General features: G+C 49.1%; 1 protein-coding gene across 1 annotated transcript in view; it reads left to right on the top strand.

Annotated features, from left to right (window-relative positions):
- The window catches only part of LOC144110457 (vitellogenin-6-like), a 56,297-nt gene that overhangs the window by 17,040 nt on the left and 12,089 nt on the right, over positions 1–27,168 (top strand). The window contains exons 10-18 of the mRNA XM_077643360.1: positions 176–340; positions 1,105–1,305; positions 2,436–2,653; positions 4,926–5,032; positions 7,186–7,460; positions 9,254–9,374; positions 10,623–10,842; positions 19,709–20,012; positions 26,532–26,741. Coding sequence (XP_077499486.1) covers positions 176–340; positions 1,105–1,305; positions 2,436–2,653; positions 4,926–5,032; positions 7,186–7,460; positions 9,254–9,374; positions 10,623–10,842; positions 19,709–20,012; positions 26,532–26,741 — 1,821 coding nt within the window. The remainder of the gene's footprint in view (positions 1–175; positions 341–1,104; positions 1,306–2,435; positions 2,654–4,925; positions 5,033–7,185; positions 7,461–9,253; positions 9,375–10,622; positions 10,843–19,708; positions 20,013–26,531; positions 26,742–27,168) is intronic.

Below are 27,168 nucleotides of genomic sequence, written 5' to 3'. Positions count from 1 at the left end.
CTTACTGCTTGAAAGTACCCAGCACTGAAATTATGGAGCCGCCAATTTAAGTGTGAACGAGTTCACATTGAGTGCTCTTTTCTATCTTCTTTCTAGTGTGTCAGGTCACCGCTGGCCATAGCGCCAGTTTTGTTCCCGGAAAAGAATCGCGTATGTTTTTCGTTACTCCCTCCAGGACTCGTGCAAGACGGAATCCGTGAAGAGCTACCGTGGAGCCTGGTCTGTCTGCAAGCTAGCCGCCAGTGCCATCGCCGGCGGCAATGGCTGCAAGCACTCCCACGACGACCACGAAGAAGACAAGGGAACCTGCAGGCCCGAGATCGTCTCGCACTTCTTCAATGTGAGTCTTCTCCACGGGGAACATTCATGGTAGACAACAGAGTGGTGAAATACGGACGTTAAGAAAGAAACGGCACGGGACAAAGAAAAAGCAATGCCTGTCCCATCCAGTGTCTTATATTCAGTCTATGTTGTCCACCAAGCTCTTGTCTACCGTGAGTCTGTACAAACTTCCCCAACTTTCTTCCCTAATCAACGCTATTTCTGGGGAACTCATCCACACGAGGAAAACCAATACTGTCCTCGTCCGTCGACCTAGCGGCCAGGATCGGGGCCGGCTTCGCGGACCTCTCCTATACCAGTATGACGAAGGCGTGAAGACGGCAGCATGTGCCAGGGAGTGAACTGGACAGCAGGAGTTACAAGTTGAGCTAAAGATAAGCATAGTGAACGCTTTTTTGTGGGACTCAGAATTGCATCACCTATCTGCTACTCCATTTTATTGCCACATAACCCCATCCTTTCCAGCAGGGTGCATATGCGTGCAAAAAGGTGAGCAATGCCACGAAACTGTCACAGTGAGTTGTTTGACTTTGAACCAATGGTCAGATGTCAGCCGATTATTTGGTGCATTGCACAGACTATATGTGATCCTGATTGGGTAGGATAAGAGTAAAGCGGTCGCTGGAAGTGGTAAATTGCGCCCAGTTCAAATACTTGTCGGAGAACGAGTCTGCCTCGTTAGTACCGTTGCAAACGAACGTGGTACACAGGGATGTCTGCGGCTGCGGAGCTCCTGAGACGGGGCATGCCTTACCGTTTCAGTACTCCGTCACTCCGAAGGACGTTGAGCAGGAGCCTGAGCATGAGACCACAGTGTTCCTGCGAGTGGCTGGCAACTTGGGAACACGCAAGGCCGTCCGCTACCTGGAGCGATTCATCTCCCCCAAGTGGCACGCCAACGAACGTAAGAGGATGGCCGCCCTGTGGTCCCTCAAGCAGGCTAGCAAGCACCACCATACATTGGTAAGCGGTGGTCCCAGTACGTGTCGAAGCGTGGCCGCCTTATCACTGGGGTGTAGTAAAACACGGTTGCTGTCGTTTCCGATAAAGCTCTCTTAGCTAGAATGCAACTTATCTTTTTATGCTCTGTTTGTTAACACCTTCATTGCGGCAGCTATTTTTTGCAGCCCTATTTGTTGCTCTAACTTTGTTGCCAGGTGGTTGTGCATTTATTATCGATCTCGAGGTTTCCAATACGAGAACAATTTAGTTAATTAATACGGGTGTCGCGGTAATCCGTAAACACCAGAATTTCGGCCCACTCGGGCTACGGTTTTTTATGCGACGACAATATGGGAGGTTTCGCGACTGGCAATTTCTAGGAGCTCTGGGCAGCTGCACCACCAGGTTCAAGTTTTAAAGTCCATAGGACATAGAAACCGCACCACAGCACTCAAAGCTGAAAAGGCGAGCTCTCAAGGATCAGGAGGAGACTACTTGGCCGAGAAGATTGAGCAAAGAAATACATAGCGCAAATCGTATATGTACATACAACGTACAATACAAAAAGACCATGAAAATAGGCAATGGTAGAAAACAAAAAGATAGGGTGAACTATTACTGCGCTGTTCACTGTTCACAGTACACCCAGCACTACCGATAGTCGGCCCGACCTATTACCAGCCAATCAAAAAAGAATTGGGCTGTACATGATGAGCAACACGTCTACAGCAAGAGGAAAGTGCAGAAAGAAGGGGACAAGAAATACGTTTAAAAATGAAAGTCGTCCGAGGCCATAACATCAATAGGTTCAGCCGAGCCGAACACTGGGTGAACTCGTGAACTGGTATGGCGGGTACACTGAACACTCGCTCAAAGGCGTTGCCTTGGACTTGCTTAACTTAATTTTCCTTAGACCTAATAGGATTTGCCTGCTCCCTGTTTGTGACTGCACCACTGTAGGTGCGGTCACATGACTTCTGTGCTAGTGCGTCACATTTCATCCTCCCCGTCACGTAATTGGGCGATAGAAAATCTCCAGTCACCAGTGCAAGTTCCTGCCGCTCCTATGCAGTCTGCTTTGACTAGCGAACGCGCAATATTCGAAGGGCTTCGCATGGCAGTCTTTCGAGACGTTCGGTCGTTCCTCGCAGGCTCGTTCTATAGCGCTTCCCGTGTTCCACAACACCAGCGAGCCGAGCGAGATCCGCAGCGCCGCTTTAGTCGTGATCCTAGCGACAAACCCGGATCTCTATGTGCTCCGCCACATCGCCCTAGAGGTCGTCACCGACCCCAGCGACCAGGTGGCGGCACTGGTGACCAGCGCATTCCGCTCACTGGCCGAGTCCAAGTACCCCTGTCACCGCGAACTGTGAGTCTCGTCAGAGTGATTGCAGAGCCACCGCTTCTCCCGTCTCTCGCTGACATTAAAATGACTGAAAATTGGCAGAGATTCAGCCCAGCTGAACCTAGTAGATGGTCGAAAGAAAAGCCGGCGGTATTTGTAGCGAAGAATGGTGTGACGTCGTTGGTACGTCATCGCATGACGTCACAGCAAGAGATGCGAGTCTCAGCTATAAAGATCAAATGTCAAAGTCAGAGGTTAAAAGTTAAAAGTCAAATGTTGCATGACTGCTGGATAGTGGTCAAGGTAGTTGGTCTTCAGATACACCCTGATGCCATACTTAATATATTATGGCTATGGCAGAATGACTAAGTCCTAGTTTGACCTTGCTACCCATTGAAGATCACAGCGACAAATCAAAGCTAAATCAGAAGTTGTACCTCGCGTAGCGGAGCTTTCACTCTGAAACAAATTTCATTTAACCTGCATTCATGGACTAGCATGTTCTAGTGCCAAAGACGCTTCTGAAACTAAATGCAGGTGTCCCTGCTGTCTCCTGTTTTCTTGAGCAAACTGTAGAGACGTCAAGACAGTCTTTCTTTGGCGGATCACTGAGGCTAAGGTGTACCGGCATTTGTTTCTTAGCGGTAATCACAGAGTCTCTTTTGGTCTGGACGTCACGATATTGAATCGAGTAGCGGGAGAAAAATATTCTGTTCTTCAATCAATTCTTCCAGCAATATATGTGTCTTTTGCCTCCAGACAAACATCAATACAGCCTCAAAGAACAGCAAAGAAATCGATTTTTACTGAGAAAAAAATGTACATATTTGAGCTCAGTACAGTATATGAGGGCGTAAAATGAGGGCGCTGTTAAGAGGCAGAACATAAGCTACTGAATTTCAAGCAGGATTTAAGAGATCTTCATGCCGCCTCTGAGTCCCAGAAGCAAGGAGTGCTGGACATTTATACGGAGGCTGTTTGCCAGAATAGCGTCTCTGTCGTACCCCCAAATTCTGGAGAAGCACTGTTCTTCAATTGAACGTTGTTTATGAACGCAGTTTTTCACATATTGTAAGTTTGCACCACAACAAGCAATATATGCGCAGATCCCTCCTTGTGATGCTTATAGTTTTGTGCTGTTGTCAGAAACGCACCCCATTGTTTTTTATGCAAGTCATAAGAGGGGCAAAGAATTGATTGGCTAAACTGGCGACTGTAATTGAGCTTGTGTCTGAAATGACCAAAAGCCAGCTCGAAATTTTGTCCTTCAGCAAGCGCAGAAGGAATATTGAAAGCCGCGCGTCGAGTGACGTCACGCACGCAAAGTTGTCCGTAGAAATCTCCCCGATTGAGGTCAAGGATAGGATAGGATAGGATACACTTTAATGCTCTAACAAGGTCTTTCGGTCACACAGAGGTCTTCATCTTCAAGCAGATGTCTCCTTCCGTCTTGCAGAGGTCGGCGCCCCTATTCCAGGGCACTGCTGAGTTTGGCCGCTCGCTGGGCATTGAGGTCAAGAAATGCGAAATCCTAAAATTCAGTTTCGCTGCAACAAAACACCGCCCCGCTGCGAAGCTCGGCACAAAGGACCAGACAACTGCGTAGACCGCACCATGAAAGGTTCAGTAAAACGGGAATAGGTAGAGAAAACGCCGGAGTTACCCTTTGAGAGAGCTCCACACCACGAGTCCACACCATAAGATTCCACCACGAGTACGGTGCTGGTCATGTATCGGCGCCGTTCCCCGGTGTCCTTAGTACTCCCTAGGTAGATGCCGCCTCTGTCTCATGTTACGTGTCACATGTAGCGAGGCGGCGAGCTCATGGGCAAGGTCGACGGCTTGTGCTTGCTTGTATGCTGTACGTTGTACGTTGTGGACTGTAGCTTGTACGCTGGCACATGCTTTACCACCACCGCCAAACCGCAGATATTGAGCCTGCTGATGCCTTCTAGCCACACTGTTGGCCGTTCAGTAGACGACGGTTTCGTTCGTTTTGTGAATGTATATACGGCGAATGGCTGCATTCTGGCTTCTACAGCAGGCCTGGTCACAACAATCCTGCAATGGTTTTAGCTGCGCCTTGCTGGTACGTGAGGCTACTAATTGTGTCGTAGAAATAAACACGTTCTGCTGATGGCTTTTCCCTGATTGAAAGTAGCAGCCCTACCAAAGCGCCACATTTGGCCGGCTTGCTTACATACCTTTCGCCAGGCACTGCATTTAAGGCTACTTCCTTGAACTGCTACTATTACTTGTGTGTCCCTGCTTATATTTTATTCTGTTTCTTCTCCAGCGCTCAGCACCTGCGCTACGTTCTGCCCCTGTGGGACAACGTCCCTCGATTCCGAAACTACATCGACATGGCGTCGTCCCACTTGGTCGTCTCCTCCGGATACAACCGTAAGCCCGCGAGTTTGTGCTCGTACGCACGCGTAGCCTCGATCAAAAAGCGAACTCTGCGGCCTAAATATTTCTAACCATGGCTGTATGTTCGGACTGAGTTGGTAAAGGCCGCAAAGCGTTACATCCACTCTGGGAACAATCAAACACAATCGCGAAGCAGTTCGACGCTACAGAAGACTACAGAAGAAAATTTGTCTCCGGAAGCTCAGTTCGCTGATTGGTTGGTTAGAACTGTGAGGTCAACAGACCAGTAGTGATTTTACCAGATCGGAAATGAAAGGTATCCACACCTGGTAATGCTGCCGCATTACAACACAATGCAATTATGTGACCTTGATATTTTTTTTTACTTCTTCCCTACCCAACGAGTGATGATGACGGCCGTATTACTTGAAGCACATGACTAGAAGTGCTGCGTGCTACCATCCTTATAGTTCACATTCCAGTCACGGCTGAGGCCAATTTGTGGCCGTATATAGTGAGGATTCTTTTCACAGTTAGTTATTTTCCTTCGTTGTTAATACCGGAGCTGGCGAATGACGTTGCTTGTTTGGCTAATAATAATAATAATTGGTTTTTGGGGAAAGGAAATGGCACAGTATGTGTCTCATATATCTTTGGGCACGTGAACCGCGCCGTAAGGGAAGGGATAAAGGAGGGAGTGTAAGAGGGAAGGAAGAGAGAGGTGCCATAGTGGAGGGCTCCGGAATAATTTTGACCACCTGGGGATCTATAACGTGCACTGACATCGCACCCGTCACGGTGGCTCAGTGGTTAGGGCGCTCGACTACTGATCCGGAGTTCCCGGGTTCGAACCCGACCGCAGCGGCTGCGTTTTTATGGAGGAAAAACGCTAAAGCGCGCGTGTGCTATGCGATGTCAGTGCACGTTAAAGATCCCCAGGTGGTCGAAATTATTCCGGAGCCCTCCACTACGGCACCTCTTCTTCCTTTCTTCTTTCATTCCCAGGGATCCTTTATCCCATCCCTTATGGCGCGGTTCAGGTGTCCAACGATATATGAGCCAGATACTGCGCCATTTCCTTTCCCTAAAAACCAATTAATATTATTATTCATCGCACAGCACACGGGTGCCTTAGCGTTTTTTCTACATAAAAACGCAGCCGCCGCGGTCGTGTTCGAACCCGGGAACTCCGGATCAGTAACCGAGCACTCTAACCACTGAGCCACCACGGCGGGTGCTTGTTCGGCTGCCAGTCATGGCTTCAGAAGCCACATCTACCAATAGCAGAAATGCAAAAGAATGAATAACAAAAAGAACTCTTCCAAAATGTGGCCCTTGGATAGCGTCCTTTATGCCCAGTGGACGAAGATAGTGTGGCTGAGCTGCCAGTTATTGCAGAGTACGTCAACACTGTGTGTACAGGAGAAAATACAGGAGGCGAGAAGGACCAGCCACGCAGATAAAGAATTGATAAAACTCTGAAGTGTGCGCAACAGAAGGAACACAAACAGCCCTGTCCGCATTTCGATGGAGGCGAAACGCAAAGGCGCCCGTCTGCTGTGCGATGTCAGTACACGTTAAAGATCCCCAGGTGGTTGAAATTATTCCAGAGCCCTCCACTGTGGCATTTCTTTCTTCCCTTCTTCTCTCAGTCACTCTTTTACCCCTTCCCTTACGGCGCGCTCTGCTCATGTGTCTGCTGAGATGTGAGACAGATACTGCGCCATTTTCTTTCCCTAAAAACCAATTGTCATTTTTCTGGACAATGCGTGTCTTTCGTTGCGGTACCGAGAGCTAGATTATTTGTACAGGCTTTAACCGTGGCACCACTACTGCTTGCCGCATGGTGTCATTGCACACGGGAAGATCGGCCTTAGGCGCTAAAGTGCCAGCCCGCTTTTGCACGCGCGCTGTGCCGCCACCGTATGCGCATGCGTTTACTTGTTGGTTCCGAGATAAGCGCGGGCGGCTTCGGACGTCGCGCCGATAACTCGCGTCGTCAGCAGCTGCTTCCTTCAGGGCACAAAACTTCTGCGAACACGTACGCATAAGCATACACTGTCACAATCAACGAACCAGTGTCGTACTGCAATTACAAACTGAAAAGAAGTAATTCCACGGTGAGATTTCTTTGGCAGTTCGCTGCACGTCTCCGAAGCCCCTTTCCTGTATTCTCGCCTTCGCAGCGAAGTACGACTTTGGCGGCATGACACTGTCGGGGATGATCCGCTCCCGAGACAGCTACCTTCCTCGCAACCTGTACGTGAGCATGCTGGACTACCGGGCAGGTCACACGCATCACACGTTGGCCTTCTCGTTCGAGAGCTGGGGAATGGACAAGCTGTTTAATCTGCTGGTCGGCCCGCAGCCCGGATCCACAAAGAGCATCTGGAACTTCGCAGGGCGCCGCCGGTTCCCGCGGGACGCCTCCGCGGAGGAGCGGAAACACATCGACGATGCCGTGAGCGCCTTCGACCGCTCTCTTCCTCACTCGCAGCGCGCAACGCTGTGGCGTAGAGAGAGAGAGGATTTAGAAAGGGAGGAGCGAGGTGATGTGGTTGGCTGTATTGCAGAACACCTAGTCCTATATAACTCAAGAACAAAGTGCCTTTTCCCCAACAAAAGACCCCTTCCAACCAAAATCATCGCCCGATTCTCATGAACCTGCTAGTGTGGCCGTGCAAGAAGTGGCGTGACAATTCAGGGAGAAGACTATCCCTGCATATGCCACGCTACCACGCTCTAGTGAATCGGCCGATGCCATTGGCTGGAAGAGGGTTCTATGACGGCAAAAATGCATGTCGTTCTTCGCTACATGACGCCACCAGGTGGAGGCGTATAGAGTATAGAGTCAGGTACCAGGAGATAGACACTTTGTGCATTGCGTGCGGAGAGGACGAGGAAACGGCTGAACACTTGATACTTTTCTGTAAAGGGCTTCACCCTACAGTGGAAGGCAGCTGGGCTGACTTACCCAAGGCATTGGGGTTTAGGGATAGTGAAGGGAAAGTGGATTTTAAGAGGTTAGAAGTAACCAAGCGAAGGTTATCTGATTGGTGGCTAAAAGCAAGACAGGAGTAAAATTTCACAAGACATGGCTAGGTGGCTTGAGCCACCGCCCGATGTAAAGGGTTCAGCCGTATCCATCCATCCATCCATCCATCCATCCATCCATCCATCCATCCGCATTTAGCAAGCGTTATTTTTCTAAATGGGAACTCGATCACCGTATGGCTCGGCCATGGATGAATCTTCGAACGCAGCTTTCACGGTAGCCCGCTTTTTTGATCACTTGCCTACCTCTGGTCAAAGCTGCAAACCCGTGCCGCCGCCTGCCACGGCCGCCTCCAGATACATTTAGCATAGCGCGTACCACTGCCGCTTAGTGTGTACCAATACCGCTTAGTGTGTACTGTGATCCGCCATAATAATAATAATAATAATTGGTATTTAAGGAAAGGAAATGACGCAGTATCTGTCTCATATATCGTTGGACACCTGAACAGCGCTGTAAGGGAAGGGATAAAGGAGGGAGTGAAAGAACAAAGGAAGAAAGAGGTGCCACATTTCGGTTTTTAACGCGCGCAAGTAATGAGCTCTATAGCCCCCGAAGAAATGGCGCAGTATCTGTCTCATATATCATTGGACACCTGAACGCGCCGTAAGGGAAGGAATAAAGGAGGGACTCAAAGAAGAAAGGAATAGGTGGCGTAGTGGAGGGCTCCGGAATAATTTCGACCACCTGGGGATCTTTAACGTGCACTGACATTGCCCTTGCGCAGATTTCTGTGAGGGCACCAGATGACGCCACGTTCCCGTGAGCAGAGCGCCCCTTCAGCGTCGGGACCAATAAGCACGTGTGTAGTAAAGGGCCACGATACGCGGTAAGCGATAGCGGTACACGCTTTGTAAAAATGTCTCATGCCGCGCATGACACGCATGACAATATGGCGTATGTCAAACATGACGCCTATGCTGCTACCGGTTTCCCCTGCAATCGCCGGGAAGGAACGGGTTGCGGGTAACAGCCAGAGGACGCAAGGGTGCGTGGCGCGCGCTCTGAACTTCACTCGAGCGGGCCCCGCAAGTTAAAAGTAGCGATACTGGTAAAGCTCGTGCTCCAGGCTGCAAAACAACAGTAGAAAGAAAATAGAGAAGAATGTTCTTGCATTTCCTCAATTTTTTTTCACCCTGTCCTGTGGTCCAGGCATTACGGTGCACATGCCGTGCGTGCTTATTTTTCTTTCTGTGCAGCTGCCTATTGCCGATCGCGAATACGACCAGATATACGCTCACGCCACTATGACTGTGTTTGGCAATACCGTGGAAACCATAGACATTGACGAGGCCATCGTCGGAGCACTCCAGGCCAAAGGTAGGTCGAAAAGTGGCAGAGCCGCACTTTAAACGCCTATATAGGAGTAAAAAGAGAATAAGCCTCTATCGCACTCCCTTTTAAACTAGGTGTGCGATAGAGGACTACTTACTCTTTACTCCGTACTGTTTAGGGTGCGAAAGAGTCCTCATGGCAGCTGAATACGCACTAAAATGGACTAGTAGGACAAGTCGAAATTTTTCTGCATCGATTGGTTACAGCGTTATAATGACACAGAAGGTAATTTAATCGAAAACACGGATTTTTATAATCGATATACATTGTAGCACAGCAGAAGACAAGAACACAGAACTGAGACCAAAGACAGGAGCGTGAACCTCCAACAAATTTTATTAATCTCAAGAAGCACGTTTATATGGCAGTAGTTGACATGTTTGGGCTCCTTCGCTGCTGTTATGTTTAAAAAAACACATGTCACAAGTACACACATGTCAGTGTCTTAGATACGTGAGCTCTTTATCACGAAGGAATATAGAAGGAGTGCTGACATATGTGCATCCTGCTGCGTGTCTTTTCAGCTTCGATCAGTATTGCATTATTCTTTTTTTGCCTCTTCCTATCAGAACACATTCCTCTCAAGAAATGTTGGCTACACAATCATTCGCTTCCAAATGGTGATCACAGGGTCATTTTGTGTCTCGACATATTGGGTTTGAACAAAGTGTCAAGGGAACAAATTATCCAATTTCTGAATTTCTGAAGAAATGTTGGCTACACAATCATTCGCTTCCAAATGGTTATCACAGGGTCATTTTGTGTCTCGACATAATGGGTTCGAACAAAGTGTCGAGAAAAAAAATTATCCAATTTCTGAATTTTAAATTCAGATATTCAGGAATAACTGCGTCCTGTGCTGAAACAGAAACTTTGACAAAAGTGAAATGTAATGCTGTAGCATTCTACTCTTACGAGGACGTAAGCGTCCCGATAATATTTTTTGCCTCGAGGCAATGATATCCTACATCAAGTGAAGAGGAGGAAATGTGATGTGCTGAAATGAAGGTAGGAGTTCTGGTAGGCAAAAGGGAGGATGCCAGGAAAAGAAGCGTCGTCGAGAATTCTAGAGAGGCTGGTGGGGGCGGTAAGGAGCTGAAACGGGGTTCAGCACTTGCCATTAGCAGTTTAAGGTCGCTTCGAGACCCATTTGCCTTGTGTAATGTATATTCTATGCCAGGTAATGACAATTACCATATCCTGAGTAAATTCAGGGGCTTTGTCATCTCGTAGTGTCATCAGGCGCGGCGCCCGACAAAGCTCCGGCTTCCGAGCACCGCCAGAAGTTCTTCTTGATGCCCGAAGATTGGACGTTCGTGATGCCGACCGAGTTGGGAGTGCCACTCTTCTTTGAGCACAAGGAGATCAACTTTGTCTATACGAAACACCACAAGGTCGGCCTCACGCACGGGGACAATGCGGAGATCAACGTTGACATCAAGCGACACTACCTGTGAGTTTTGGTTTTCTTTTTTGTGAACTCTACACTTGGCCACCACCAGGCAAACAAAATCTAAGAGTATATCCGGTGTATAGACTGCTTTCGGGCTTTATCCGGTAGAACTCAATTTTCGCCTCAAAAAATTCGTTCCAAGAGTATCCTCTAGAGGGTCACACATCAAGCGTGTGCCCCGATTGATGAAACACGTCAGTGGAGTGCAGGCGTCAGAAGAACGTTTAGTGTTATTGCGACTGCAGGAAGAACAAAAAGGAAAGTGCACGGGCCTGCCCACTGGCTCAAGCTGCGCCACAATCGCTGCGACCTGCAGACAGTAGGAGAGTTAAAAAGAGATGCGAGAAAAAAGATTGAAAAACAAGATGCGCGTCGCAACAACCGCGCCATCCGAAACAACGACACTTTAGCAACAGATGCACCCGGAGCCGCCGCGGTGGTTGAGTGGTTATAGCGCCCGGCTGCTGGCCCGAAAGACGCCGGTTCGACCCCACCCGCGGCGGTCGAATTTCGATGGAGGCGAAATTCTAGAGGCCCGTGTTCTGTGCGATATCAGTGCACGTTAAAGAACCCCAGGTGGTCGAAATTTCCGTAGCCCTTCACTATGGCGTCTCTCATAGCCTGAGTCGCTTTGGGACGTTAAAGCCCCTTAAACCAAATGCACTCGGTGACAAGAGCCCTCGCCAGATTCGTGAGAGCTCCTATATCCCAACCCCGTAAAGCCAGGAAGCCACCAGAACGTTTATTGGTGTGTGTGACTGAAGGAAGAATTGAAAATAAGTTGCACGGGCCTGTCCACTGGCTCGAGCTAAGCCACAATCGCTGCCATGTGCAGACAGAGGAGAGTTGGAAGAGGCGTGAGTGAAGAGAGCGAAAGGAACGCCGCACGTCACAAAACCTTGTCCGCCAAAGCGACGACGCCGGTTCTAGAAACAGGTACCCAAAGCCACTTCCCGTTTATTGCTATCGAAACCTACCTCATATATCAGAGAAAGTAAAGGGACGGTAAGGAAAGGGATGCAGGGGCTCGGCCGCAAAATGGTAATTCTCGATGAGGGAACTGAAACCCGTTGCAACATTTCTTTAATATTACAGACGTTGTGGGGGTCTGCGATGACGTTCCGAACATCGTATAGCGGCACTTGGCAGCTACCTGCTGGAGGGGAGGAGGGTTTAGTGTCTTGCGTGGGTCCTAGTGTTGGCAGCCACAGTGGAGCCGGATGCAGATGCCGTTCTGCCCTGTGACCACTTATCTCCGAAGCCGTAATTCCGGGCGTAAACAGGAACGTCCGCCGGCAGCGATCAGACCCGTGTGCGGGGAACCTGCATGAACGGGAGGTTTTGATTGATTGAGCAACTTTTGACATCAGAAAAGAGTTATCCGAGGTTAGAGGCTAGCTGACAGTCCTTGACTGGTAGCGGCCCCTAGCTCGGCCGTTGTTCATTTCCTTGAGGCCGTCCTTTCTGCTAGCCCGTTCGACTGCAGGTAGCACATATGCATACGCAGATTGGTTATGTTATTCCTCACCACAAATTTTTATCGCTGGTGAACTGTGTGCCATTATCGGTTACGATGGTGCTAGTAATACCAAATATGCAAAACATTCCGTCCTATGCTCTCTTCCTGTCCCCTCACCTGTTTAATTTCATTTCTCCATTCTGCCCGCTATCCTTATTTCCGCTGCCCCAGCTCAGGTGCTTTAGTAGCGATGGCAGATGCCGGGGCTAGCAAAAATCTTTTCCTTCCTTTTTATTATTATTTTAATACAAACCTATGCCACCACCAAAACATTCCGCAAGGAGCTGATCGCAGCGAAGGTACTTTCTTGTTTCAGTGGCACGCGCTCTATCCACTTACTGTGTGCGTCTCCAATCACGAGGATCATTCGCCCACATTCTGTGGATTTGTGGACTTCAAGATTTCTTCCACATTTGTTTTTCTATTGGATGCATATCTTGCGACCGATTCGGTGCCCTATAGATAAGTGACAGTCTATTGAAGAAACTTGCACTTGTCGCGTCGTGACCTTAAGTCGTGCTCTCTGAATCGCTGTAGCACGAGCAGCAAGACCTTGCCATCTTCCTTTCTCAGATACCAAAACGTCATCCCGATAAGTCTGAACTCTTGGTAGGCCCTGCAGGACGGTATCAACTTGGCGCTGGAAAATGGCTGGTGCTTAGGCGGTTATAGCAAAACAGTCCACGGTGCCTGTTGAATGCGCAAAGCTTCCGCGACTCTTCGTCTATTATAATTTGGTTATAAGCGTCGCGCGAATAGAGGGTGCTGAAATACTTTCCTCTATTGAGGCAAGCAAACATATCGAAAACAATAGCTGCTGCCCTAGTACGCAGAGTGGGTTTAAGGTGGCCCAATCCGCCTGAAATTCTAAAGCTGTCATCTTTCTTCAACGCAGGCATAATCGGTGTGGCCCACTCAGTGCGTGACGGTTGACAGTACCCCTGTGCTACCAGTCTGTACAACTCTTGCGATACTTTATCACGCGAAGAAAAAGGAAGTTGTCGAGCCTTACAAAATTTTAGTGTGGCTCCGTCCTCCATGTGTAGATGCGCCGGGGGCCCATCAGTCGTTCCGAGGTCTGTCTTGGACACATCTTGAAGGTCAGCAAGAATATCGTCGACAGCACGTGAGAGGGTGTCCGGCTGCAGCTGTTAGGTTGAAGATCAGCGATCCTGACTTGGAAAGCTGGGCGATCAAGTCACGGCCGCATAGACTGGGACACTGCAGTCGAGGATAATCAAGGGACAGTTGAAGGATACGCCACTGTACGGCACAGGCATTGGCACTTCCCCGGAACGGGAAGTTTGCCCGGTAGCACGACAACTTGACGTCTGTGGGCTTGAGTGGTGGCCATTGTTGACGATTTTTGTCGAATATATGTAGTGGAACGACACACACTGGGGAGCCCGTGTCTATATGCATCGACACGTCCACGCTAGCCAAGGTGAAGGTGCGCGTAATAGGCGGTTCTCGTTGAGCAATAGATGTTGAGCTTAGCATCCAAACATGCTCAGCATTATCAAAGCCTTCACTATGGCAGCCACCTGTTAGATAATCGGTTCGACCGAATATGCTCCGAGTTGCGTGCCTATTTGTCCGAGGCCATTGCCCGTGCGCGTCACGAAAGCACTTCTTAGCAAGATGCCCTTGCTTACCGCAGCGGAAGCATGGCGCCTTTGACCAGCCACTATGCTGCTTGCTACCACACTGACTGCATTCCGGTGCCGTCTCGTTAGACCCCGCATGGCGTGCATCAATTAACATTCAGAACGACCGTCACTTATGAACCTATTTTCTGGGCATCGTTTTCGGCTGCGTCTGCTGCCAGCGCCATGGCTTCCGCTTCCGCCAGTGATGAATTTTCCTTGGCCAACAATTGCTTCTGTAATGAGCTTGACCTGACTCCGCATGCAATACGGTCCCGTTGCATCCGGCCCAACATTGCGGTTGTCAGCAATGTGTCGTAATGGCAGAATAAATTGCTGGACAGGCTCACCTTCCTTCTGGGAACGGTTGAAGAATTGGAAACCTTCAGTGACTTCGTGTCGAAGTAATCATCCAAGGCTTTGACAGCTCCATCGTAGGTGAGCGCATTGAGCGTTCCTGGTGTCTCTCTTCCTGCCAGTACTTGAACGGTGCGTGTGTTGATAGCCGTGACGAGCAACGTCCTTTTCTTGGCCTGGTCGCTGATGCCCATCGCTTCGAAGTAAGCCACTGCTTCGGTGACTTGCGCCTTTCATTGCCTCTTTTGTCGTCATAAATCCGGTAACTGCTGATACGCCATGGGTGCGATTTGTGCAGCAGCCGCCTTTCGGTCTTGGTCGCGGTTGTCTCTTCTTTCATTCTGAAGGTTTCTTCCGTCCTCGCGCCACTGTTACATCGCATAAACACACGTCAAGCGTGTGCCCCGCACGATGAACCGCACGAGTAAAGTGCAGGTGTCAGAAGAACGTTTATTGCTAACGAAGCGTACCTTATATAACAGAGAAGGGAAAGGGCGGCAAGGGAAGGGAATGAGGGGCTCGGCCGACCAGGCTCTGCTAGCTAGGCCGCTAAATGATAAGCCGCGATGGGGCAAGTCAAACTGGTTACTATAATGCTAGATATCGGAGGCCATGATTCGGAACTTTCGTCCTTTTCATCAACTGAGATCTGCCGCTGTAGTTTGCTCGCTGCCGTCACAGCACAGCAGGAGGTAACATTCATGTGCGTATGACATGACGGTCGTAATGAAATAATAGACACCGTTATCATGCCGTGCACCGTGTTACTCTTGCCGGAACACCGGAGCAAGCGCGCTGCCACTGCGCATGCGCAGTTCGCTTTAAAGGCGCCAGATGGCGCCAGGTGCCCGGCAGCTGCGCGCGCGCCTGCCCCATCGGGATCAATCAGCGCGTGCGCACTCACGGTGGGCGGGCTCCCAGTACTACAGAAACGGTACACTCTGAACAGAAAGGAGTAAAAAGGGAGTAAGCTCTCCTCCGACGCACACAATTTTATAAAAGGGAGTGCCTTGAGGACAACTTACTCCCTTTTTTACTCCCACATAGGTGTATTTGTGTTCAGGGCGTAACTGCAACACAGTACGCGATGTGCTAAAGGTGTCTAATACCCCTGCCACACGGCAAATTTAATGTCATTCCAAACGAATGTCATTCGATGCATCGAATGTCCTTCGTTCTCCTTCGGTGCTACACGGTAAAAGATAATCTCATTCGAAAATGATGGCAATAAAACATTTTGCTGGGCGAGTTGGTTCATTTTGCTCGAGGGGATGCTTGTAGCGCGACAAAAAACACAAGGGACAGAGACGAACGGGACAAGCGCCTTTGATGTAGGTGATTAACACCGTATCTTGACATGGAACGGGCGCTTGTCCCGTTCGTCTCTGTCCCTTGTGTTTTTTGTCGCGCTACAAGCATCCCCCCGAGGAAAATGATGGCAGTGACGATAAGTGAAAAAAAAGTACAATTCAAAAGACATCAGCGCGCATAAAAGATGTTTGAAATTTTTATGTCGTTTTTCGAAAGCGGGTGAGAACATTTCTGTACAATAACATAAATATTATTTGCGGCAATTCTACAGCACTTTAGCCATAAAAAGCCAAGCCAAGTGCAAAGTCAACCACAAATCCTTCTAAACGTAAACAAACAAAATGGCTGACGCGGCGGAGCGTAGAAATGACTTCCAAAAGGCGAAGTGCCCGGTTACATCTTTAAGTACTTGCGATCTCAACGAACATGAAACGCCGACCAACAAAAACACGCAACCCAAAATGATCGGCGGTTGCGTGAAAGGCCCTGCTTCATGGTCGGCCGCTGCCGTTGGCTGCTGCTGGGACCGAGAGTAACAACTATCCACAGCAGCTTCTAGTGTCGAGGTTCGCATCAAAATTAATATTTTTTTAGCAGAACTAAATAAATACAATTTCTAACTTTGGCGGTGCGCATGCTATTTTTTTTGCGTCGCTAGTTTCTGCTGCGTATCTGGTGTACAGAGTACACATTCAATTCGAGATCGTATGCGAATGAGTTCCCCAAACTCATTCGATGGCGAATGTCATTCCAACCTAATGACATTAAATACTCTTGTGTGGCAGCCTAATTAATGGCATTAGGTGCTAATGCCATTCGATGGCAATGACATTAAATTTGCCGTGTGACAGGGGTATAATACACTGACTTCGTGTTGCGCGTCCGCTAGAGCATATTAATGTTCCGCATTTCTATACGGTTACTTATAGCGCCGCTGCTAGCCGCTTCACTGTGTAGCATAAATATTCGTTTTGTACGAATATTCGCGAAATTAAGTAGCCAACAGTCACGCGAATATCTTATTCGTATTTGATTCGGTTTCTGAAAAGTACTATTAGCACATGCCTGTTATTGGCACCTGGAACACTCTCGGCACCTGGTACAAAGAACGCATTAGGAGTAAACAAAACAATCCTTTGCCTGCAAACTTCTGAATCTCATCCGCCCACCCTAACATTCTGCCGCCCCCTCCTACGCTTGCCTTCTCTTGGAATACACTCCGTTACCCACAAGGACCAGCGGTTATCTTCCCTTTGCATTACATGCCCCGCCGAAACCCATTTCTTCCTCTTGATTTCGACTAGGATGTCATTAACCTGCCTGCTTCTAATATTTTTACGTTACACCAATACTTTTTCTTTCCATGGCTCGCTGCGTTGTCCTTAAGTTGAACCCTTTTCGTTAGCCTCAACGTTTCTGCACCGTAGGTGAGTACTGGCAAGATACAGCTGTAGTATATTTTTCTCTTGAGGGATATCGGTAATCTGCTATTCATGATCTGATAGAACTTGCCATATGCGCTCCACCCCATTCTTATCCTTCTAGTTATTTCCCTCTCATGATCCGGATCAGCTGTCACTACCTTCCCTTAGTAGACGTATTCCTTTACCACTTTCAGCACCTAGCTGCCAATCGTAAGCTGCTGTTCCCTTGCTAGGCTGTTGAACATTGCTTTGGTTTTCTGCATATTGATTTTTAGACCCACCGCTCTGCTCTGCCTGGCTAACTCATTGATAATGATTTGCTGTTCCCCTCCTGAGTGACTCAGCAATGCAATGTCATCAGCGAATCGCAGATTATTTAGGTATTCTCCATTAACTCTTATCCCGAACGGTTCCCAATTCAGGCTTCGGAATACCTCCTGTAAACAGGCGGTGAATAGGTGCAGCTGGCAAAGGACAGGGTTAATTGGAGAGACATTGAAGAGGTATTTGCCCTGCAGTGGGTGTAGTCAGGCTGATGGTGATGATGAAAACAATCCATTTAACGCGCCGAGGTGTTGACTGAAATGATGCCAGAGCACATGATTTCTTCTCATGGCCTAGTCGATTCTAAACGGCAAGGATAAATCGACCTCGCCAAGCACTAAGAGCATGCTAAAGGCCTGTACTGGGCTGTATTTAAAATCAAAATGAAGCCCGCACCTGTAGTCTCAAAAACTCAAAATTTTAACTTTTAAACACATATAATACCCCTCGAGCTGTAGACCACAGTTTACGGTATTAGACCCCGAACTATACTCACACCTGCCAAAGTTTACTGTGAAGATGCTGGAAGAAAGCCAAAATGTGAGCCATTATGAGCTTTAAACCTGACAGGGCCCGAAAAAATACTCCCCGCAGGTATAAGGTGAGCTGCAGTTGTGGCGACTGGGCCAAAGAAAGATGGTTTTGGACAATTCTTTACAAGTTTTAACACGATAGTGTTAAAGGCCCTGTTCACAAGAAAATGCGGTGTCGCAAAATGTCGATGTCGGCGTTGTGAGCGAAAAGTCACAGGCGTGGTTCTGGCAGGTGGTCTCCTGAAAGCAAACTATAGGAGGCAGGTGCGCCACCTATAGGTCACGTGACTTTTCGTCGTCATCACAACCAGCCTACCGGATAATGAGCAAACTGCCCACCGTGGCAGATGGAGTTAAAAAAGTGATTGGTTGCTCGGGAAGAGCAACCTGGGCTGCACAAGGCCCATCGCAGGGCATTGGCGCATCGCTTAGCCCCTGCACCATTGCACCAGGAGGGGTATGAGGACTGCCTGGGATCTATGAATGTAAAGTAGATAATGACCTGCATATATCGGAATTAACCCATTACTCTATCGCTTTATATCCTTAAGGCGGAGCTTGGGTGTCTCCTCCAAGTTCCACAAACATCTACCAGGCCACCAGTGTCATGGATTCAAAGACTACGTAGTTTAATTTTGTGCTGACGGATTCTCGGTTAACGCGTCTCGGTAACAAAAAATGCTTCACGAGTACTTTACCCATGTGGCCCCTATCCAGCTAGGCTTCCTGTCTAGTACATGTCCGATTTGCAATACCATGGCTTTCATTCGTTCATTGCTAAATAACTTATAGCGGATTATAGTTCAGAGCCCGTATTGCCTTCGCCCAAAACACAGTGGTACGCAAGTGCCAGTGAGCTGTGCCTGAATGATCGAACACGAGCAGTTTTTCACTTGGCCTTGCATGGCTCTGACCTGCTGCTACTGCGAAGCGCCTTCCCATGATCGCCTTTTAGACCTGAGAACTATGCAGGGCTATGCATTATGAGTGGGTGCTATACTAAAGAAGCGAGTGTCCTTTTTTCGTTCAAGGACAACGCCAACAACCAGACCAAAACATGCTTCTCGTTTATGTGCCAACGAAATAGGGGCACAGGAAGCTTGCCAGACATACACGACGCAGTGTATGCATTGCTTTCTTTTTGTGTGTGTGTGTGTGTGTGTGTGTGTGTGTGAGAGAGAGAGAGAGAGAAAGAGGAGCTCGTGTTGCAGAAAATCCGACGTCGTCTGCGGCGCTGTCGACGTCGCTGATCGTGAGCAAAAAATCCACAAAAAAATCCCGGAGAAGCAGCCTAGAAGGCAGGTGGGCCACCCTGCCTCGCATAATATTGTGGCGTCATCACACTTGCCCACCGAATTTCGAGCAAACTGCGCACCTTGTCAGGTGGCAGTTAAATTAATGATTGTTCAGAAGAGGTTGCTAAGCAAGAGCAGCCTGGCTCGCACTAGCCCCACCGGTGGCAGCGTCTGCTATCGCTGTCCAGTGGCGCATCGCTTAACTGTTGCAGCACTGCGCCAGCAGGGGTATGAACGTTAAGTAAAGAAAAACTAATTCTGCTTATATGGGCATTAACCAATTAAACTATCACGTCATACCCTTAAGGCTGACCTTCAGTTCCCCCCCCCCCCCCTAATTTCTTTAAAAAGCACCCGGAAGCGTTCTAAGCGTCGCTTTTATTGCCCTGTAGCATAAGCTAAGTTCCAGGTTTGCTTTCATGGAGGCGCTCATTTCTTTCCTCTGTAACTAATACAGGCTCGAGACTGACTCGCACCAGCTCGTAGGGCTCGTGCTGGACTTCACCAAGTCCATCACTGGCACCGGCTACGACGCCAATACCGTCATCTCATGGCCCCTCGACCTGAAGGCCACTCTGGCGCCGCTGCAAGGCAAGCTGAGCCTGCACCGACCTCTGCACCTACCCTGCAACGCTGCCAGGCACCGCTTCGAGCCTTTCACCTTTCATGCATACTACGCCCCGGCCTTGAGAATAGTCAGCGGTACCCAGGAGAGCGAAAGGTCACAGAAGCCACTCTACCACCCTGAAGAACTCCTACACGTAAGTCGTGGAGTATCAGACCAATGAGTCGCAGGAATGTCCCACAGAGCTGGTAATACAGGTTATCAGCTGTGGGTTTTTTTATCCTATTACACGTTCTGAACGATGGGTGTTGTGTTTTGGGATAACGTAACAGCAATCTTTATTCTCCTGGGTTACACGTTACACAGGGCCGGCGCTGGCCGTACACACACACACAGCACTTGCTGGGGGCGCTCTGCGGCGGTGGCGCCGTCTCGTGCCACGCACTCATACACGCACACACAGGCGCTGGGATGGTGGCGCCATCTCTTGCCACACACTCAATACACATACATAGCACTCCTCCTTCCTTAAGAAGGTTATCGGTAACGTAGGGGCTTGCGAACAGTTCTAGTTGAACGTCTCACAGATGGCATCGCCGCAGCCTCCCAGGTGCTTGCGGTGCTGGCTACGTCTTCCTCGGTGCTTGCAGGTGTACCCGCTGTACTTGGTGCTGGAGTGGCCAAGTGCTTTTTCACTTGGTTGTTGTGACGGCGAACTTTCCCTTGAGGGGTTGAAACTGTTACCATCGAAGTTCCGTTCGTTTCATCAACTTCGCCCAACCACCATTTAGCTCCTCTGCCGAAATTGCGAACTGCAACCTTGTCACCTTTCTTGTATTTGGGTCCCTTTTTCGTCTCTCCGCAATGCCTCTTGGATTCTGTCAGCAACTGCTCGGATGCACTCTCATTCTCCCTTCTAGGAATGCAAAGATCCAGCTTCGCTTTCATTGGGTATGCCAACATCAGCTCAGATGGTGACGTTCCATTTGGGCGGGGTGCTCTACGGTACATAAGCAGCCATCTCGCTAGCCGGAGCTTGAGATCTCCACCCGTGGTTTTCTTGAGGCCGTCCTTTACAGTTCGAACTGCTCTCTCAGCCAAACCATTTGATGCTGGATGGAAAGGAGCTGTCCGTAGGTGCTTAATGCCATTTTCCGAAAGGAATGCCTGGAAAGCTTGGCCAGTAAATGGGGTTCCATTGTCTGTTACAATGCACCTTGGCAGCCCAAACCGTGCAAAAATATCCCTCAAATGCTCTACAGTGTTTTCCGCTGTTGCACTTGGCACGATGATAACTTCAAGCCACTTTGACTTGGCGTCTACAAGTACAAGGAGCATTTTACCTTCAAATGGTCCGGCATAGTCCAGGTGCACACGTTCCCAGCATGCACCCGGCTCAGGCCATGGCACTGGTTCAGACTTTGCTGGCATTGGAGAATTCTGCAGACACTGTGTACACTGTCGAGCGCACTTTTCGATTTCAGCATCCATACCAGGCCACCAAAACAAAGACCTTGCCATGCCTTTCATGACAACCACTCCCTGGTGCGTTTCATGTAGCAGTTCCAAGATATGCTTCTGGGCAGGAGTAGGCACCACGATTCGGTTACCCCAGTACAAGAGATTTCTGTACGTGTTCAGCTCATCACGTCTTTGCCAGAATGGCTGTAGGGCTTTGTCCGGGGTGCTTTGTGGCCATCCGTCCTTGACCCACCGCAGCACTTGGCTTAGGGCTTGATCACAACTCGTGTAGTGCTGAAGCTGCTTCACTGACACTGTCAGTTTTTCCATGCTTGAGACTGAATTCACCAGCTCTGGTGGTTCAGGTGGATCAGCAAAGAGCACTGCCAGTGGTAGCCTGCTCATGGCATCTGCATTTCCATTGAGACGTCCAGGTCGGTGCTCAATAGTATACGTGTAGGCACCAAGTGTGAGTGCCCAACGCTGGATACGTGAAGCAGTCATGGCTGGAATTGCTTTATCTTCACGGAAGATGCCGACCAGTGGCTTGTGATCAGTGATGAGGATAAAGCTGCGACATAGCAAGTAGTCTCTGAAGCGTGTGACACCAAATATAATGGCTAGTGCCTCCTTTTCCAGATGTGAGTAGTTCCGCTCCGCAGGTGTGAGAGTTCGAGATGCGAATGCTAGTGGGAATTCAACCCCTTTATCACGATGTGAAAGCACCGCACCTACACCATACGGCGAAGCGTCACAGGCTAGCACGAGCTCCTTAGATGGGTCATAGTGTGCCAACACTTTTGCCTCCATGATGGCTTCCTTGCTTTTGACAAAAGCTTTTCGTTCTTCATCTGTCCACCTCCAGTGACTGTTCTTGTGAAGCAGTGCATACAACGGTGCTAGTAGTGTGGACAGGTTCGGCAGAAACTTTCCGTAGTATGACAGGAGTCCAATGAAGGATCTCAGCTCACCAACGTCCTTGGGCTCGGGCGCTTCAATGATGGCTTCTGTGTTTTTCTTTGATGGTTGAAGACCAGTGGCATTGATCTCGTGGCCCAAGTAAATGAGGGATGGTTTGAAAAACTCACACTTTTCCTGTTTGAGCTTCAACCCTGACTCTTTGACTCGTTGCAGAACTTTGCGCAGATTCTGAAGGTGCTCTGCGTCAGTTCTTCCTGTCACCAAAACATCGTCTAAGTAGACTGATGTGCCTGGGATGTCACGAAGGGTTTCTTCCATTCTTCTCTGGAAGAGGGCAGGTGCTGATGAAACACCAAATGCCAGACGGTTGTAAGCAAAGAGACCTTTGTGTGTGTTGATGACCAGTAGCTTACTGGTTTCTTCATCAACAGGCACCTGATTGTAAGCTTCGCGGAAATCCAACTTGGAAAACTTGACTCCGCCTTGCAAGGATGCGAATATGTCTTCAACTTTTGGCAATGGGTACTGTGTCGTTACCACTGCTGGATTCACACCGATCTTATAGTCTCCACAAATCCTGACACTTTGGCCATCTGCTTTGAGTACTGGTACAATCGGTGAAGCCCACTCAGAATGGTCCACTGGTGTGATGATGTTTTCACGTTCTAGACGCTGAAGTTCATTTTCAACCTTGGCCCGAAGTGCGTAGGGTACCGTGCGAGGTCTGAAGTATCGTGGCTGTGCATCCGGTCGAACGTTGATATGCACCTGTGGTCCTTTCAGTGTCCCGCAGCCTGGTCTGAAGATCTCTTCAAACTCCTGCAGCATTTCTTTCACTTTCCCTTCAGTGGTGCTTTCGAGCTGTGTCGCATTTACTTGGCGTGGTAGCAGGTCAAATGCTGTAAGCCAATCCCTGCCGCACAGGTTAGGGCTCTTGCAGGCTACTACAAGCAGTGTCTGCTGACATGTAGTCTTGCCAAGACATACGTCAACCACCAGCGTTCCCTGCACCGGTATTGTTCCACGTATGCAGTTCAGCTTGATGTCTGTCCGTGAAAGCTGCGGCAAAACACCTTGGTGCTGCCGGTAAGTATCTTTTGAGATTAACGAAACGGGAGAACCTGAATCCAACTCCATTTCCAGTGGCACTCCATTGACTATGAATGTCACTGTGATTGGCTTCAGGGGTGACTGTGCACGCAAAGAATGCAGGTAGTACTCAGGTGGCTTCTCGGTCGACTGTACTGCATTCACTGCAGTTGCGCTCAACTTCTTCCCTTTCTCAGCACCAGACAAACAGTAGTTCGCCAGGTGACCTACTTTGTCGCACTTGTAACACCTTGTGTTGATGTGCTTGCATTCCGGGGGCCTGTGATCACGGGATCCGCAGCGTACACACGGCCTGGACTTCTCTTGGCGTCCGGTTTTGATTTTGCCTTTAGGCTTCGGGTCTTGCCCTTTTTGGCCACCGAGCCCTTGCAGGTGCTGCTTTTTCTTGTGCTTGACATAATTCGCTGAGCCTTCTTGAACCGGGGAAGTCGGTATGTCCGCGTGGCCCTTTCGCAGCTCGTTTGCGTTGAGTTCCGCCGCCTCTGCCGTTCTAGCAATCTCCAGCGCTTTATCTAGGGTGAGGCTCTTCTCAACTAACAACCGTTGCTGCACGGCTCTGTCACGAATTCCACACACAAGTCTGTCTCTCAGCATGCGGTTCAGCGCCGTACCGAAGTTGCAGTGTTCCGCCATTTGCCGGAGCTCGGCGACGAACACCGCGACGCTTTCATTCTCGAGCTGTACTCTGGTGTGGAAGCGATAACTTTCGGCTATTTCCGATGGAGCGGGGCTGAAGTGGCTGTTGAGAATAGCCATGAGTTCAGTAAACTTCTTTTCTTTAGCCTTTACGGGCGCTAGCAAACTACGGAGCGTCGCGTACGTGCTTGTGCCGACCGTCGACAAAAATACCCACTTTTTCTTATCGTCGTCTTCGATGCCATTTGCCTTGAAGAACGCATCCAGCCGGTCCGTGTATGACGACCACGGCTCTTTGTTGTCGTATTCTTCGACTCGACCAAACGTCGCCATGTTTGCGCGGGAACGAAGCGTGCTTCACTTCACTGGCTACTGGCGCAAGTTCACTTGCCTGCGTGCATCACGATGCGATGTCTTCGCTTGCGTCCGGGTCCCCGCTATCCCATCCTCGTCGCCAGTTGTTGTCTTTTGGGATAACGTAACAGCAATCTTTATTCTCCTGGGTTACACGTTACACAGGGCCGGCGCTGGCCGTACACACACACACAGCACTTGCTGGGGGCGCTCTGCGGCGGTGGCGCCGTCTCGTGCCACGCACTCATACACGCACACACAGGCGCTGGGATGGTGGCGCCATCTCTTGCCACACACTCAATACACATACACAGCAATGGGTAACGGAGCGTATTCCAAGAGGGGGCACGCGTGGTTAGGAGCATCAGAGGGTCAGGTAGGCGGATGGAATTAGGACGCTTGTGGGGACAAAGTGGCCGTAGCTGGCACAGGGCAGGGTTAATAATAAATGCTTAAGAGAGCCTCTTGTCCTGTCATGGACGTGGTTAGGCTGCTAATGGCTGCATGCTAAATAAAGCTGTACTATAAAAGAGTTGCATACACACGCAAAACATTTCGTGCAATTGCTACTGAAATACATAGAAGCCCCCATATTGTAGTCATTGTTGTTGATGCTGTAATCCATCGAATCTGTTTCCTCCTTTTCTGTCTTGCTTCTTCATCTTCCTATTCTTTCAAGATCACCTTCACAACATGTATAATCTATCCTCCTACCTTCGCGATTATGTATGCCATGCTGGGTCAGGTATGCATTGTGCGCTTTTAAATACACGAGTGGGCGTTACTGTTACTGAGGTGACCTTGGACCTGGGCATTTTTTAAGGTGAACTCTGCAGGGCGGTTTAACGGGACAGTCTGTGGCCGGAAACGAGTTTCAAAGTATTGGTACATTCTTGTCAATCTTTCCTTATGTCCTTATGATGTCACGAACGAGGGCAGATCTCGTGGTTTTGGCAAGAATTCATATTTTAAATGGGCAAAGGAAGGAAGGCCAGAGCCACTGGTTTCGCTGTGTTGTGCTGTGGTCAAGTGCCGAAAAAAAGTTAAAATCCACTAGACTGCCCCTTTAAGGTGCCGACATGGCATAGGTGGGAAGCACCGTTGGAAATCTAGCATGCATCGCCGCAGATGTGCTGTGCCGTCTGTCGCCGGTGAAGCCGGACTTGTCGATAGGATTTAGTGTGCACTTTCTTCACCTCTTCGCAGGGATCGTTTCCCCTACGTATGCCAAAGTGCCATCACTGTTTAAAGACTGTTCTTACTCTTCGGGAATGGCACAAACTTGGCGATTCAGCATTCGGGACGCGCTCAATGACCGCAGAGTCATGCCTCTGACGACTAAGCAAAAAGCGTGGCAACCTGACTTCAGCCTCATCTTCCAAGATGCCGCGTATTTGAGTGCTTGTGTGCTTAGCACTCATTCTACACATGATGGCATAGCCTTCTTCGCAACGGTGAGGAAGGGGTCCAGTAAGACAGCGCACACGACTATAAATGTTTTGTGCATTTATTCCGGCGTAAATATTGTCGATTTCTGATCAAATCAATTAGTGCATATGTCTTCCATACTTGAGGTCTACACAGTTAATGCTGTAGCAAGTTATGCTGGCCGCGGCCTCCTTTTTTGTTTTTTTTAATTGTGGTTGCATACTCAGTGTCGTTTAGGGGAGCGTCTCACTCGGTACCTCTATTTATGAGAGAAATGAGGAAGCTTCCTGGTACATACCGAATGTTAACTCTTACAAAAATTTCTTTAGACAGTTTATAGACTGTCTATATACTTTCTAAAGAAAAATTCTATAGACTACTCTATGCAGGAACGTAGCCAGGAATTTTCTCTGTAGGGGCCCAAGGTAATTTCTTTTAGCTACTGGGGATGAGGGAGGGGGGCGTGCTTGCAGTTGGCTGAGCAGCTGCCAATTGAAAAGGGGGCCTTGAACTTGATTTTTGAAAGAGGCGGGGGTAGGGGCACCCCCTTGGATGCCCGCCTGGGTCTGTAGAAAGCATGCAATCCTCTACACATCTATAGATTGCGGTGATACACTTTTAGTAGACACTTTTCTACAGAGAGTCTATAGACTATAAATAGACAAAAGGAAATGTCTTTAGGAATGCAATAAAGTCTATAAGAAGTCTATAGGAAGTCTATATCCCATTTTTATAAGGATTTTGTCGTGTGCAATTTTTTCCCCCTCTGCCAGACCTAACAGTATATGTTCGGCATCGCACGCAGTTCGACCGCAACTACTTCGGCGACGTTTTCGGCGTCTCCCTGAACGTAAAGGGCCACCTCCTCAAGAAGGGCTTGCAGAGTGGCCTGCACGAGTTTTTCAAGGAAATGACGTGGCGGGACCGCTACTACTACGTCACTATCAACCCTCACTGGCACCCGCGTGACGTCAGCATCTACATTTTGCCCGCTGCTGAGGATCCCACCAAAGAAGTAAGTTCCGACATTGAACTCTCCACTTGGTAACTTCACCTGACTTGTAGGGAAGAAAGTGGTCGCACAGACAGCGCTGCTGCGGTTTGTCGCTCAGATGCTACGCGGTGAAACACCACTTTCTATTTCGTTCATGCAGTCTTCAATCGCCCCGTCACCGGCACGGCACGTTTCCTTGTCAGGAGAGAAGGTTTTGTACTCGAAAACAAACCACCGGTGACGTATAAGCTGCTGTTTAAGGCTTCTGCACCCGAACGTCGACACGCAGTCCCGCCCCCTCCTTAAGCGGCCTATCACATATCGTAAGTCAGTGAGTTTTGGTCTGCTTTCGTACCGACATGAGTGACATGACACACGGAAAGGCGGCTGCGTGAACAAGAATTTACATATCGAGAACGATATGTAATATCGAGAATGATATGTAATA

The sequence above is a fragment of the Amblyomma americanum genome, chromosome 11 (genome assembly GCF_052857255.1).
Source record: "Amblyomma americanum isolate KBUSLIRL-KWMA chromosome 11, ASM5285725v1, whole genome shotgun sequence".
NCBI lineage: Eukaryota > Metazoa > Arthropoda > Arachnida > Ixodida > Ixodidae > Amblyomma > Amblyomma americanum.
Note: the sequence above shows the minus strand (reverse complement) of the source record. Positions and strands in the feature narration are given on the sequence as shown.